Raw genomic sequence first — 13361 nt, forward strand, 5'->3', positions numbered from 1 at the left:
AGTGGTTGAGGAGAAGGGAAGTCTAACTAAAGAGGTCAAAGCTAGAATCAGAAGGGCTGCAGCCAACTGGCATACAGTGTCAAGTGTAGTGTATGACAGAAGAATGCCAAAGAAGTTGAAAAGTAAGGTGTACAAAACAGTGGTGCGACCAGTACTACCATAAGGTACAGAAACTTAGGCAGTAAAGCCAAGCAGTTGAGTAAGCTAGAGGTGATGGAAATGAAGTGCCTGAGAAGGGTAGGATGTACCTTGTGGGACAGATGAAGAAATGAAGATGTAACAGCAGAAGCCAAAATAGCTCCAGCTGCAGAAAGGTCAAAGAGAACAGACTACGGAGGTTCAGGCACATGTGCAGAAAAGCAGAAGACAATCTGATGAGGAAGATTTGGGACAGACAGGAAGAAGGCAAGAGGAAGTGAGGATGACCAGCAAAGAGTTAGACGGATTGTGTGAGAGATCTGTGACAGTCAGGAACAAGCATTAAAGAAGGTAGGAGAGTAGCACTGAATAGTGAGAGATGGTCACATTTGACATGACACCCTGACCCCAAGTAGAAAATGGGAAATAAAGGGGGGTGATGAAGGTGTATAAAGCAGAAAAATGAGAAATCAAGAAAAAAGCACAAATGGAAATGTTATGGAAGAATTAAATATGCCAAAGGATGAGGCTCAGTTACTAATAGTCTGGAGGCGATAAAAATGGGGATGCATAGCCAATGTACAGGAAAGTCTCCAGGAATAGATGGTATTCCTGTGGAAGTATGGGAGCTAGGAAGGAATAAATTGATAAAAATCAGGAAGGTTTTGTTCAGCAATATTTTAAAAGAAGAAGCACCAGCATCCTGGAAGATAGCAGTGGTGGCTCTAATACCTAAAGGTGGTAAAGACCCATCAGATCTGGCTTCATATAGGCCCATTTTGATTCCAAACCAGGATTATAAAGTGCTTATGTCTATAATGGCTAAAGGAATGGCAAAGGTGATGCCAAAATTGCTAGATATGGATCAAAGTGGTTTTGTGGAAGTGAGGCAAACGTTTGACAGCATTAACAGAACAATGATGATCTAGAGGGAAGCAGAATGTAAGCATTCAACAGACTAATTTGGGACTTTATTTGTAGGGCAATGGAAGCATTTGCATTCTCTTGATAAAATAATAAGATTGATTAGGAAGATACAAGAAGGATTGGAAGTGAAAAATTAAAGTGGGGGGTGGGGGTCTTCTCTGATAAGTTCTGTTTAAGCAGATAAACCAGGCAATGGTGTCCTCTTTCCACTTTATCTGCTTTATATTTAAAACCATTGGCAAAGAAAATAAGGGACACAAAAATTCAAGGTTATAATTAATATGATAATCAAGAAACGTTAACTTTATTTACAGATGATATTATTTTATACCTGAAAAAACTAGAAAAGAAGATTACAGCATTGTGGAACATTCTGAGATAGTTTCAAGTCTTTTTGGGATACAAAATTAATGAAGCTAAAACAAAGGCAATAGCAGTAAACTACTTACCCATACACAAATTGGTTCAGCAATACCCATATTTACAGGGACAAGATAAAACAATGTATTTATGGCAGCTAAGGATGTGTGGGAAGAGACTAAACAAACAATAATACAAAAACTGAGACATTGCAGACTCTGTTTTATGGATAAGGATAGTAAGATACAAGCAGTGAAAATGTTTTTAGCTCCTTTAGTCTGGCACACAGGTCAGGCATATTTTTATCAATCAGAGGACAAGTTGTGGTTAGCAATTAATAAAGAGGTGAAGGATTTTATCTGGGAGGGGAAAACGACAAGAGTCAAGTGGGATTACCTGATTTGAAGGGGTATTTCAGCTACACACTTAAGACTCCTATACATAGCACAAGCAGAAAGCTATAATTCAATGTGGAAAAGGATGATGATGAAACGTCAGGAAGCTCAAGAAATAGGGAGAGACTGGGATTATGGATGCAGATCATGAAGGAGAATAACAATAAACATACAGAATATTATATTCATAAAGTAGCAGAAAGTATTCTAAGAACTATGCCAACATAGGAATGGGAAAAGGAGATTCTGCCAATAGGGATAACTGCAATTAGGGGTACAGAGAATAGGCAAGAGGGGGCTGGAATTTACTGAAGAAAACTAGTAAAGAAACCAAGGTATTGGGAGCAAATAATTAGAGAATGAAAGGTAATAGAAATGGAAGAGGCCAAGAATTAATTTGCACTGCAGGCTACAGATTGCCTTCCCTATCAAGGACTGATATCAGAGTATAGACAAAGAGAAGGGAATAAAAGGATTCTAAGTGAAGGAGCAGCACATTGGTAGAGTTTTTAGCAGACTCTAGAACAGAAGCTGCTGTTAAAAAAGGGGATAATTACTAAGTCATACAAAATATTGCATGATAACTACAGGAATCAATCAGAGGAGGTTAGAAAGGATTGGGAAGAGTGACTGGATAAGCAATTCATAAAGAAATAATGGGAGGATATATGTATAGCTCCCAAATATGGAACGAAGTCTAGAAGATTTAGGTTCATTTCATAGTATTTCATAGTTCATACAGGGGCCGAGGCATTTAGGCAAGCCTAGCCCATGCGTTTGCTTTTGTGGCTTTGCCACCCCTTTATTATTATTATTATTTTTTTGTGCCTGCTGCTCTGTCGAGCAGTGACACTGGTAATCCCTGGGTATATCTGCGATCTCCCATCCATTGGTCAAGATTTCTTGAACACAAAGCCAGCGAGGTGCTCTGCCTCACATGTACCGGGATTTTGTTCCACAGCATAGGGATTCTTTGGGTGATGAATCTATCCCTCCAGCACGTCCTATTAATAGCTGTGTTGAGGTTTAAGTCTCCCGCCCTTGTGGCTCTGATGGATCTAGATTTAGGATCTTTGCTTGGAAGTGTTTGCACAGGTATTTATAAACTCCAAGAAGACTCTATAGAATTTTCCTCAGGTAGATTGTAAATGTTGGGGATGTGATGGGAAAGAAAGAGGTAATTGGGAATATATTTGTGGGAGTGTAATGAGCTGGCAGATTTTAAAAATACCCTGAAGACTATTCTGTCAGAAATACTGGGTGAGCAAATTGGTGTATCGAAATAAATACTTTTTTGAGCTGTAATACAGAATCAGAATTGCATAGACATAGCAATGCCTTGCTGAGTTCAATTTTGGTGACTACCAAAAAAACTAATTACTAGAAAATGGAAATCAAAGTCTAAACCAACCATACTAGAAACAGTTAATATAGTACACAGATAAAAGAACTGGAAATTGGATCCATAGAAAAATAGAAAATGTGGGAACAATACATGCAGTGCATGCAGGAAAAGGTTTTGGATGAAGAATGGAGGTTTAAAGGAAGGCGGGAATTGAATGAGCTATGAAACAGTAGATGGACAATGACTGTACAGAAGATTATAAGTGATGTATAAAGTTTGCAACTGAAAATAAGTCGATATGGTTAGTTTTCATTTCTATAAATGCACGATTGCCTATGTCATAAGTTAAAATTCAATAAACATGTTTCTTGCTTAAAAACTAAGAAGAAAAACATAAGGAACAGGATTTGAAAGAAAACAACAGCAGCATGATCAGTCCAGGGTGATGGAGTGCTCCACTGCCCAGTTGTCCTATATCTCTTACCCTGGGTAGTAATGGGAGACCACATGTTTGGGTTAGGGCAGAAGGGCAGGCAAGAAAAAATGCTGTAGACACAGGGAAAGAATCTCAGTGATACCCAGCGTGTTACAGATGGGAAAGGGGAGGACAAGAAACAGTACTTCTAGGCTTTGATGGGTCATAATTCACTGCTTATCAGTTTAAGACACAAACAAATATGATTTCATAACCCCCAAAGGAACATTAGGTAATAGTATTAAATGTTCATATATTTATTTAAATCATCAGCGCTCACTGACTATCATAGGAATGGGTATTTTGAACCTGTTAGGAATAGGATATGACCAGTTTGAGTCTGTGGAAAAGTAAGTCTGCCATATAACATATGACTGTACAGCTGAATGTTCCTAATGACTAGGCTTTAGCCACAGTCATATCTAACCCTTACAGATGATTTGTTGCAGTAAGTACTCCCTGGGGACTGTTTCTCAAGGAGTTAGGAGATTTTCTAAATAAATATGGATCCAGACCATTTGTTTTATTCCTTATATCTTATGCTAGTTGTTTTTTTTATGTGTAAAACAATTATGCCACAGTCATAAATAAATCATCAGTTTTACTAGACTTTCTCACTGGTCATTACACTTTGAAGAGAGAAATATAACCCTAGAAACAGGTACATGGTATCATCTACCCCAGTTAATGCAATATAATGGTCAATCTCATGCATGTACCAAGAAAATAAAAGAAATAACGCTGTCTCCTTTCAAATCTGATTCTCAGAAAGGTGTTGAAAATGTTTTTTTATTGATAAGGCATGCTTTATGTCAGACTGACAGTTCTGTATGGGTTTCTCACTATCTTTCTCTGACAGGAATCATGATATGCACTGAGTAAAACTGCCTGGATATATGTCAGCTGAAAGACATGAACTGGAGGCAGCTTTGTATGCTATACAGCACACAGCACATGCACATACCTTAAGTGACTGCTCATGCGGTCTTTCATTTACTTACCTGAGAAAAAAGGGGCTTTGATGTTAGTACCAACAAACCCATGCAACACGCTGAAATACTAATGCAACTTTCTCTAAAAGGGAAATGTAACCATAATCAGTGGTGTTTCACGAGGTAAAAGCTCAACAGAAGACGGAATTATTACATTCTGTAAACACATGATAGAGCACACAAAGGACTGAAAATCATGTCTCTTTCTGCAAATCTATAAAATGTTGATAAAATAATGCAGCTGAACACTCTTTTTATTAGACTTGACTTATATTCATCAGTATGAAAAAGAAAACACAAGAAAGATCACTGATAAAATATTGTATTATCAAGATGTGTAATATATCAGTTTCTTATATTCCCAAGGCCATGCTTAAACAGCCTTTAAAGTTTAATCATCAAGGTTTGGGAGACATTAGATTTACAAAGCTACATGATATGGTAAAAAAAAAAAATTCTCATTTGGGACAGTTATGCACTGCAACCATTGAGACTTGCTTAATTTCTTTGCAAACTAATGCTACTACCAGCAATCCTCAGCTATAAAGGGTATGCATTGCTGAGAGTCCATGACAGGCTATGCAAATTGATTTCATAGGACTTTTGTCTTCTGTTAGAGGGGAAAACACAGAGGTCATACAAATTAAAACCAATACATTTACATCAACTGCAAGAGTTATGTGGAGTTATATTTTCTTGCTTTGGGTTGGCCCTTACTAAATGAATCTGACAGCTGTTCACATTTTGTTTGTCAAATTTTCAAGGGATTACGGAGTATTTTAGAAATTCAAAAGCAATTCCGTGTTCTACATCACTTGCAACTTACAAGGATTATGGAAGAAATGGCTCATACCCTAAAAGAAAGCATAAGAAAACTAATTTAGAAAAAGGTAAAGGTTAGTCTGTTCACTTGCCTTCCATTCTAATGGGCATTATGGCTATATGCTCAATTAAAATTGATGATAGGGACACAAATGCCTTTGATTCTTCCTTTTAAACCTTATATTACTTGAACTAGTCAATTATTTCCAAAGATCAATAGTTTCAGAGCCTTTTACAACAAATTCAGCAATTGCAACAGTATGCTCCTATGAAAATAAACCATTTTCCTCCATCGGTCACCATTTTGGGATCTAAGTTTCATGAACTGGAGGAAGTAATGACAAAAACATTGTAGAAAGAAGGATCATAGATGGCAAATTTGGAAGGGCCATATTTTATTTAAAGGAAGACAGGTCCAACTGTTTTACAAAAGAAAAAGTAAAAGTAAAAAAAGAGAGACAGAATGAGTAAACGTGTACATATAGAGCAATACAAACTGACAAAAAATAAGTGAATGACAAAAACTGATGCTGCTTTTATGTTTGTTTTGTGGCTCAACAGTTTTAAAGGAAAGTGAACAAAGTCTTCAAGATTATACGAAAACATATGTATTTATTAAAGATGTATATACTGACACTTTTAATTCTCTTATTTGTCTACTTGCTATGCACATTATTAGGTTTTTGAAAATGTAAGTCAAGTTGCTGTTAAAGAATGTGTCAACTATCTGCTTGATTTACTTGTATGCATAAATGATGTAAAAATGTGTGCAATCATTTATGTAAACAATCTATAGCTGTTATAAAAAGCACAGAAGCTGTTATTGTGTATGTACACAGTAGTATTACTGTTGTACAAAACTCTGCTACTGGGAGAGATTCAAATGACACAAGCAGTTATAGAATATGATAAACTTAGTGAACAACCCTTTGACCAAAATGCTTACAAATTAGTGCTGTAAAGGATATGGTAAATTGCATATGGCATATTATGTGTAAATAGCAACGCACTAAAGAATAAGAAGACAATGCACACTACGCTTGACATTAGAAGAAATACTTGGGTCCTTACCATATGTTTTTTGTCACTATCCATGTAAAGGTTAAGACCCAGCAAACTTACATGTCAAATATTATTAAGTACAACTCAACATTTATTACCAATACAGGTAAAATATATAAACACAGCTCAGGTTCCCCATGATGCATTTAAAAATAGTGACAGCAGCATACAGACATTTTCTTTTTTTTAACACCTTTATTAAATTATCACTTGTGACACTGGCAAATTTAAAGTTATATAAAAGTTAAATTTAACTGTATTAACAAGTTCACATTTACAAACATTATACTTCACATATATTGCTATACATCATACAACCTAAGCAACATTACATAAATTATTCAGTTCCTGCCCTTTTTTTCAGTTTTAAACAAGAAACGTCTTTACTAAACCATCACTTACAACATAAGCAATCATACATTTATATAAATGAAACAAACCACACTGACACAATCCTTGTTGCAAGCATTTTACATCACAAACCATGCTGACACACTCACAGTTCCAAACATTATACCATCACTTATAATTTACCCAATCATTTTCAGTCAGACATTACATAGCTCATTTAAGTGCTGCCTTCTTTTAATCTTGCCCAGTCGGACTTACCCGGTAAACAAATGTAAAATAAATAAATCATTCCTCCCCATATGTATTTGCTTCCACAATTCCCATTTTTTCCTTATGTAGTTTGCTCCTACCCTTTTCTAAAGATCTCAATTCCAGTTGTTTTATGTCTGTTACTATAGTCACTACTTAGACATTTTCTTGACTAAAATGGAAAACAAATAAGTGGTGATTAAAAGCAACCAGCACATATAAAACAAATCAGTAATGTGTTTGAACTGGAGAAATAAGACAAATATTGGCTTCCAGTGTACTGCTGAAACTGTGTATATTACCAAAATGCATCCCTCACTTACAAGTATGCACACATATATCTCTTAAGAAATTATACAATCCAACAGTGAAGCATTTGTCTGTTCACAAGTAATTACAATAATGCTCCAGGCCAGACTATTTATTCACTGCTGTACTACAAACAGGACAAAATAATCTCACCGAGATCTTTTTACTCCCTCTGACAATCCTGCAAAACCCATTAAAGGGGAAAATACAAAAAGGTTAATGACCTAATCCATAAAAAATAATAGGCCCTCCAAGCAACAATTAATGCATGCACTCACAAGGAGATTAATTAAACTGAATGGCATATTCTGAGAGACCTCTTTGTAGATGAATTATGCAGGGAAAAGCCCTAAAACGTACCTTGCCACAAACATGACAGAGGTCAGCTACTAACACTAAACACGTAAAGAAATAAGCATGATTATTTACTATTGCATTGGAAAGATGATTTTAAGAGCCGGTGCAATTCAAACACCCATGTATCACAGAGAAAAATTGTTTAAATTCACCATTTTCATTTTTCTACACAGAGATGAAGAGAGGTCTGTGGATTGTGTTTCTCGCTGAATGATGAACGTGTGTATTTGTGTGTATATGCAGACACGTGCACTCATACATATGCACATGCACAGGAAGAAGATAAACACTTTGATTTGTATCAGCTTCTCTCTGCTTTGAATTTCTTACCTTCGGCAGGACAGACAGCTGCAGGAAGGCTGTGCCAATTCAGTGTCCATTCTGGGCAGAGATGAGGAGAAAAAGTAGCTTCGATTCCATGTTCCTGTCAAAAAGGCAAAAATAATTAACAAAACACACTGTCTTTTTAAGTGCATAATAACTGCAATAGGCTATTTTTTGTAGAAAGGCAATCAAGAATCCATTTAAAAAGACATCAGTGGTCTTACTACTTTGAGAAGTTGACAGCAGGCTATTCTAAACACTATCGTGCGTGCTGTTATCGTGGCACTTACAGGAAGGAGGAAGGTGTGTGTGTGTGTGTGTGTGTGTGTGTGTGTGTGTGTGTGTGTGTGTGTGTGTTTGCTTGCACACACATTCATTTTTATGTAGTAGAATCCTTACACTTTTTGTGTACAATCTTTGACTACACTGAATGTCAGCAAAGTATGCTGCCAAGATAAACAAATGCACCCATGTTAAATTTATCAAGACTGATAAGTAATGGGGCAAGCACATATTACTTGAATTATTCCTTATCATATTGCCTGTGAGACAACTGGGAATTGGTCCACAGCCACTCACTTTTACTCAGATGGCAGCCCCTATATACCAAGTTAATGGCCGAGACAAGTGAATTCTAGAAACATCAAAGATCAACAGTGGTTAAACATATCAGACAGGGAGGAATGAAGGATACCCTCCTCCTCCTCCTTCCCACAGTACCAATAAGTCTTTTTCTCTACTATTAATAGTCCAACTTTGGAAGAATCACTTCTTACAGAAAAAACTGTGGGCTACTTCAGAAGAATCAGCTGTCATGATTTTAATAAAGTTGTTAACTTTAACGTAAGGCTCTTGAGTACTTTCAAAGTGAAAGCATTATTTTTCCTGCAACCCATGTGTAAACATGGCACTGAAGTTATTTTCATTTGCATGTACTACTGTTTTTGCTTAGTAAAGTGCTTCACATTAGTTATACCAAGCTGCCTTTACATAAAGCTATAACCTTTTAGATGTATAATTTGATTTAATTTGTCTAATTTTTAAGTTAAGTAAATGTACAGTAAAAGGATCATAACACAGACTTATACAGCAATACCAGAAACAATAGACCTGCTCAACAAAGCATAAACGACTCAGCACTGGGGAGCAAACCCTGACTGACTGACAGTACCTCATGGACTAAGAAAACAAATTACAAATCAGCAATTCCCAGTTGACCTAAGTTTGACTCCTACCACCTCAGTGTGCAAGGTATTTGACAATGCAAAAACTCCTGGGTCATGCCAAAAACAAGCACCTGTGTTAAATGTTTTTATGTTATATAAGTAATGATAACATATAAGTAATACAGCTTCTCATTACCCTTCTTTACAATATGCACCATTAAATAAAACTGTGCCTCACTGTCTAATCTCCACCTCTTTATTCCCCATACCCAGCCAGTGCACAACTGATTTTCTTTGACCAAGACCTAGCTGTATTTCTGCTCTGCAAAAAAATCACCCAAGCCTGGCTAACATCTCTGACTCTATGCATGACCTTTTCCCATTCCAAAACCTTTCTGCGTTCCCTTCTGTGGTCAGTCCCCTCCTCCTTGCTCTCCCTTTTCCTCTAGTATTCGACACTCACTCTTACACATTTTGCCTACAACATAATATTTCCTATTTCATTATCTATTTCTTTCCCACGTCTTTTTCCACCAAAGTGCTGTCACTATATTACCCTACCACTCTATCAGCATTATGTTTACCACTTCCTCATAAATGCACCTACTTTCTTTCACTCAGCTCCAAACAACCATAACTTCCGCCTAACCCCCTAGAACACGTTTCCAATGTCACTCCTCTATGCATTAATCTCATCTAGACTTTATATAAATTGCACACTAGGCCTATTAGCTTCAGTTTCTTACACTTTTCACAACTCATACTTCCAATGTCCATTTCCACAAGCCGCAGCCTCCTTCATCCAATTACTTGCCAGTCCCTTTCCAGATTCCCACTCCCACAATTTGCCAAAGGTGTCATATATGGTTTTCACCCTTTTTCCCCCTCTCATTCTTCTGAAAGAGTTTCCTTAGTTTCTGACCCTCTTAGTTTTCTTGCCCTCTCCTCCACTACTCTTCTAACCATTATTTTGACCAGCTGTCCCCTGCACGTATTATAGCCAGTGCAGTGTCACTAACCCAAATTTCTTCACCGACTATCTAAAAGCCCCTACCTGCCATTCTTTTATTAGCCATACATACCCAGGATGCTGGATGCCTTTCCTTCCCCACCTTCTATCTTTACAAATGTTACCCTTACTCTTTACCTTATTATTATCCCACTGTCCTTCTTTTAACTCAGCCCACTGCAAATCTCACCATTTTCCACATCTCTCTTTCAGTCTTCTCTTTGCTCAAATATTTCAAGCACATCTGTTTGAAATCTTTCTTCACATTTTGTTCAGTCCAGTTGGGCATGAGGCACAAAGGCTTTGCAGATGGTACAATCTGCCAAAAGATGTACTATGCCCAAGCACTTGACCACGTTTTAAAACTTTTCCATAATGAGAATTCTACACACAAGTCAACAATAAACAGCAAAAAATCCCACACACCACACACATATGTGTGTATATATATATATATATATATATATATATATATATATATTTACACACACACACACACACACATACATATATACATACATACATATAAAAACAATTGATATGATACACCATACACTGGCCAAAAACCTCTCATGTTACACTACTAAATAATTACTAACTTTCATACACTATCATAATAATTTCTCCAACATAAATGCTTAACTTCTAAATTTAGGAAGAATGATAACAGTGATGACATAATGCTTGATGCCAAAAGGAATAAGCAAGAAATTACACACACCTCTTTCCCCGGTAAGAAAAAAGGGCTAAAAGAGAAATCAATGTTAATCTAAGCCAAAATAAGCTGTGAAAGAAGTTTTTTATATACCAAAGAGGAGCACTTAGTGCTCGCAGAGCTCTGTTTTCTGCTTCTGAACTCTGTGGCAGCAAAAGAGACCTGAGGTATCTTTATACAGATTCACGTCTGAATCTCGAATTTTTGAAACATCGAATTTCATATGATTGAGACCATATGATCAATGTTTCGGAATCTTGACATAGCCCCCTGCACCCCCCACACCCCCACTATTTAAATATACCAACACCGGGATCGCACTACAGCGGTGAAAAGGGAAATCTCCCGTTCCGCTCTGTATGCAGATCTCAGTTCAGAAGTTTGAAGTTCTAAAACTTCGATCATATGGTCTTGACCATATGAAATTCGAAATTTAAAGATTTTGAGATTCCAAAGGGAACTCCTTTACACACAAGGGGCACTGTGGGAAAATATTTCAAAAAGGGCCTTGAGGCTGGAGCACTAGTTTTGCAAGCTCAGATCCGAGGAGCAGCTAGAGGACCCATTAGTTGGATCAGAAGGACAGAATGAATAAGATCCTATGTTAACATCCTGCTGCTCTACTCAGCCATTTAGTATATACAGGCTTTCCCCACAGATCACCTGGCACTTGCCCTTATGTCCAGTCATTTCCTCCCTTAGCCTATGATCCCTACTGTCTCCGGTTCCTACCCTCAACTCATTTACTCCCACAAGAGCCATGAATGTCTAGACATTAATTTTCTTGACAGAACTACTATTTTTTCAGAAAATCCTTTCCCAAAACCAAATATGAACCACATTCATAACTTTAAACTATAATAGCCACATAACAAGCATAAACATGAAAATCATTCATCATACACAGATCCACACAATGTTATTGCTGATATTCCAGCTCGTAGTCCTCATTTTACAGCTGCAAAAAACAATAACAATTATCTCATTAACTACATCCGTTAGAGACACAGTAACTGAAGGGAATGAATATTTCAGTCCAGATGTCATATTCAAAATGAGCAGTCACTCTGCATTTCCGCATGCTCAGTTACTGAGATAACTGACAGAAAAATAAAAATATCATACCTCTTATACAATTACATGTGTAAAAAAACAAAAAACTATTAAATCTCTTCAGTTGTACAAGTTGAAGATCATGCATCAAGGACAACTCTATCGCCAATGATTAAGGTTTTCTTTCATACCATTACTACCTTCCATGTAGTACAGGGGTCTGAGTGTTAGCACTAACATGCTACACCACATTTCATAAAGTAACTCTTGTCTCTTAGTACCTAATGCATCTGTTTTTTTTATTTACTTTGAATTTTGCTAACTTACAGCATAACTACCACATAACATTTTCTTTTCACCTCATTCCAAGTGTTCCTTCTCTTTGACAGATTGTTAACCTCACCTTCAAGCTATGTCAGAATATCTAAGGTCTGGCAATCCTGCACCTTTACTCTTCTTCTTGATAGCATGGTAACGTAGGGGTAAGATCTCTGCTTCACATCCCCAAGGTCAGGAGCTCAATCCTGTCCTCCATCCACTGTCTGTGTGGCATTTTGCATGTCCTCCATGACTGTGTGGGCATTCTTCAGTACTCCTGCTTCCTCCCACTCACTCAAAAACATGCTGGTTAACTGTTCGCACTAAGCTGCATACGCACACACTCGCGCATGCACACACACACACACACACATGCACACGCACACATGCAGACACACACATGCATGCGCACGCACACATGCATGCGCGCACACACACACACATGCATGCGCGCACACACATGCACGCGCACACAAACACACACACATGTATGCGCGCACACACATACACACGCACACAATTAAAACATATTTATGAACAAACTATCTCGCCAGCTCTGTCCTTGAAACACCATAAAGACTGATGCACTTTCTGTATTTTTAGTACACTCCTACTCTGGCCTTCATTTACACTCCTCCCTACTGGTTTATGCAGCAGTAATGCTTGTCTAAGACCATGCCCTCCAGTAATGGAAGTATTTTTAATGTCCCACCCATCAAAGCTGTATATCTAAAATCCCATTTTCCAAATTGGCATAAGCTTCAGGCAGGGACAATACTTTGTATTAATGCTAGACAATTAGGGTACACCAACCTTGTCTATGCCCCTGTCTCATTCCGTGCTGGACTTCATTTTACTCATGCCATTTTCAGGTCCAGGGCAAAATCAAATGTCCTTTACATTCCTTACCTGATGCCCTTTAGCTCCTTCACCATTAACCAAAGTCTGTCTAATATGCTGCTGGAAATTTGCAGTATTTTGCTGAGTCTTTTTT

General features: G+C 37.4%; 1 protein-coding gene across 1 annotated transcript in view; it reads right to left on the reverse strand.

The window, feature by feature from the left end:
- Window positions 1-13361, reverse strand: part of GSTCD (glutathione S-transferase C-terminal domain containing) — a 1728465-nt gene that overhangs the window by 1222631 nt on the left and 492473 nt on the right. Inside the window, exon 5 of the mRNA XM_044061304.1 lies at window positions 8113-8206. Coding sequence (XP_043917239.1) covers window positions 8113-8206 — 94 coding nt within the window. The remainder of the gene's footprint in view (window positions 1-8112; window positions 8207-13361) is intronic.

The sequence above is a fragment of the Protopterus annectens genome, chromosome 2.part0 (genome assembly GCF_019279795.1).
Source record: "Protopterus annectens isolate FY-2018-M chromosome 2.part0, PAN1.0, whole genome shotgun sequence".
Lineage (NCBI taxonomy): Eukaryota > Metazoa > Chordata > Ceratodontiformes > Protopteridae > Protopterus > Protopterus annectens.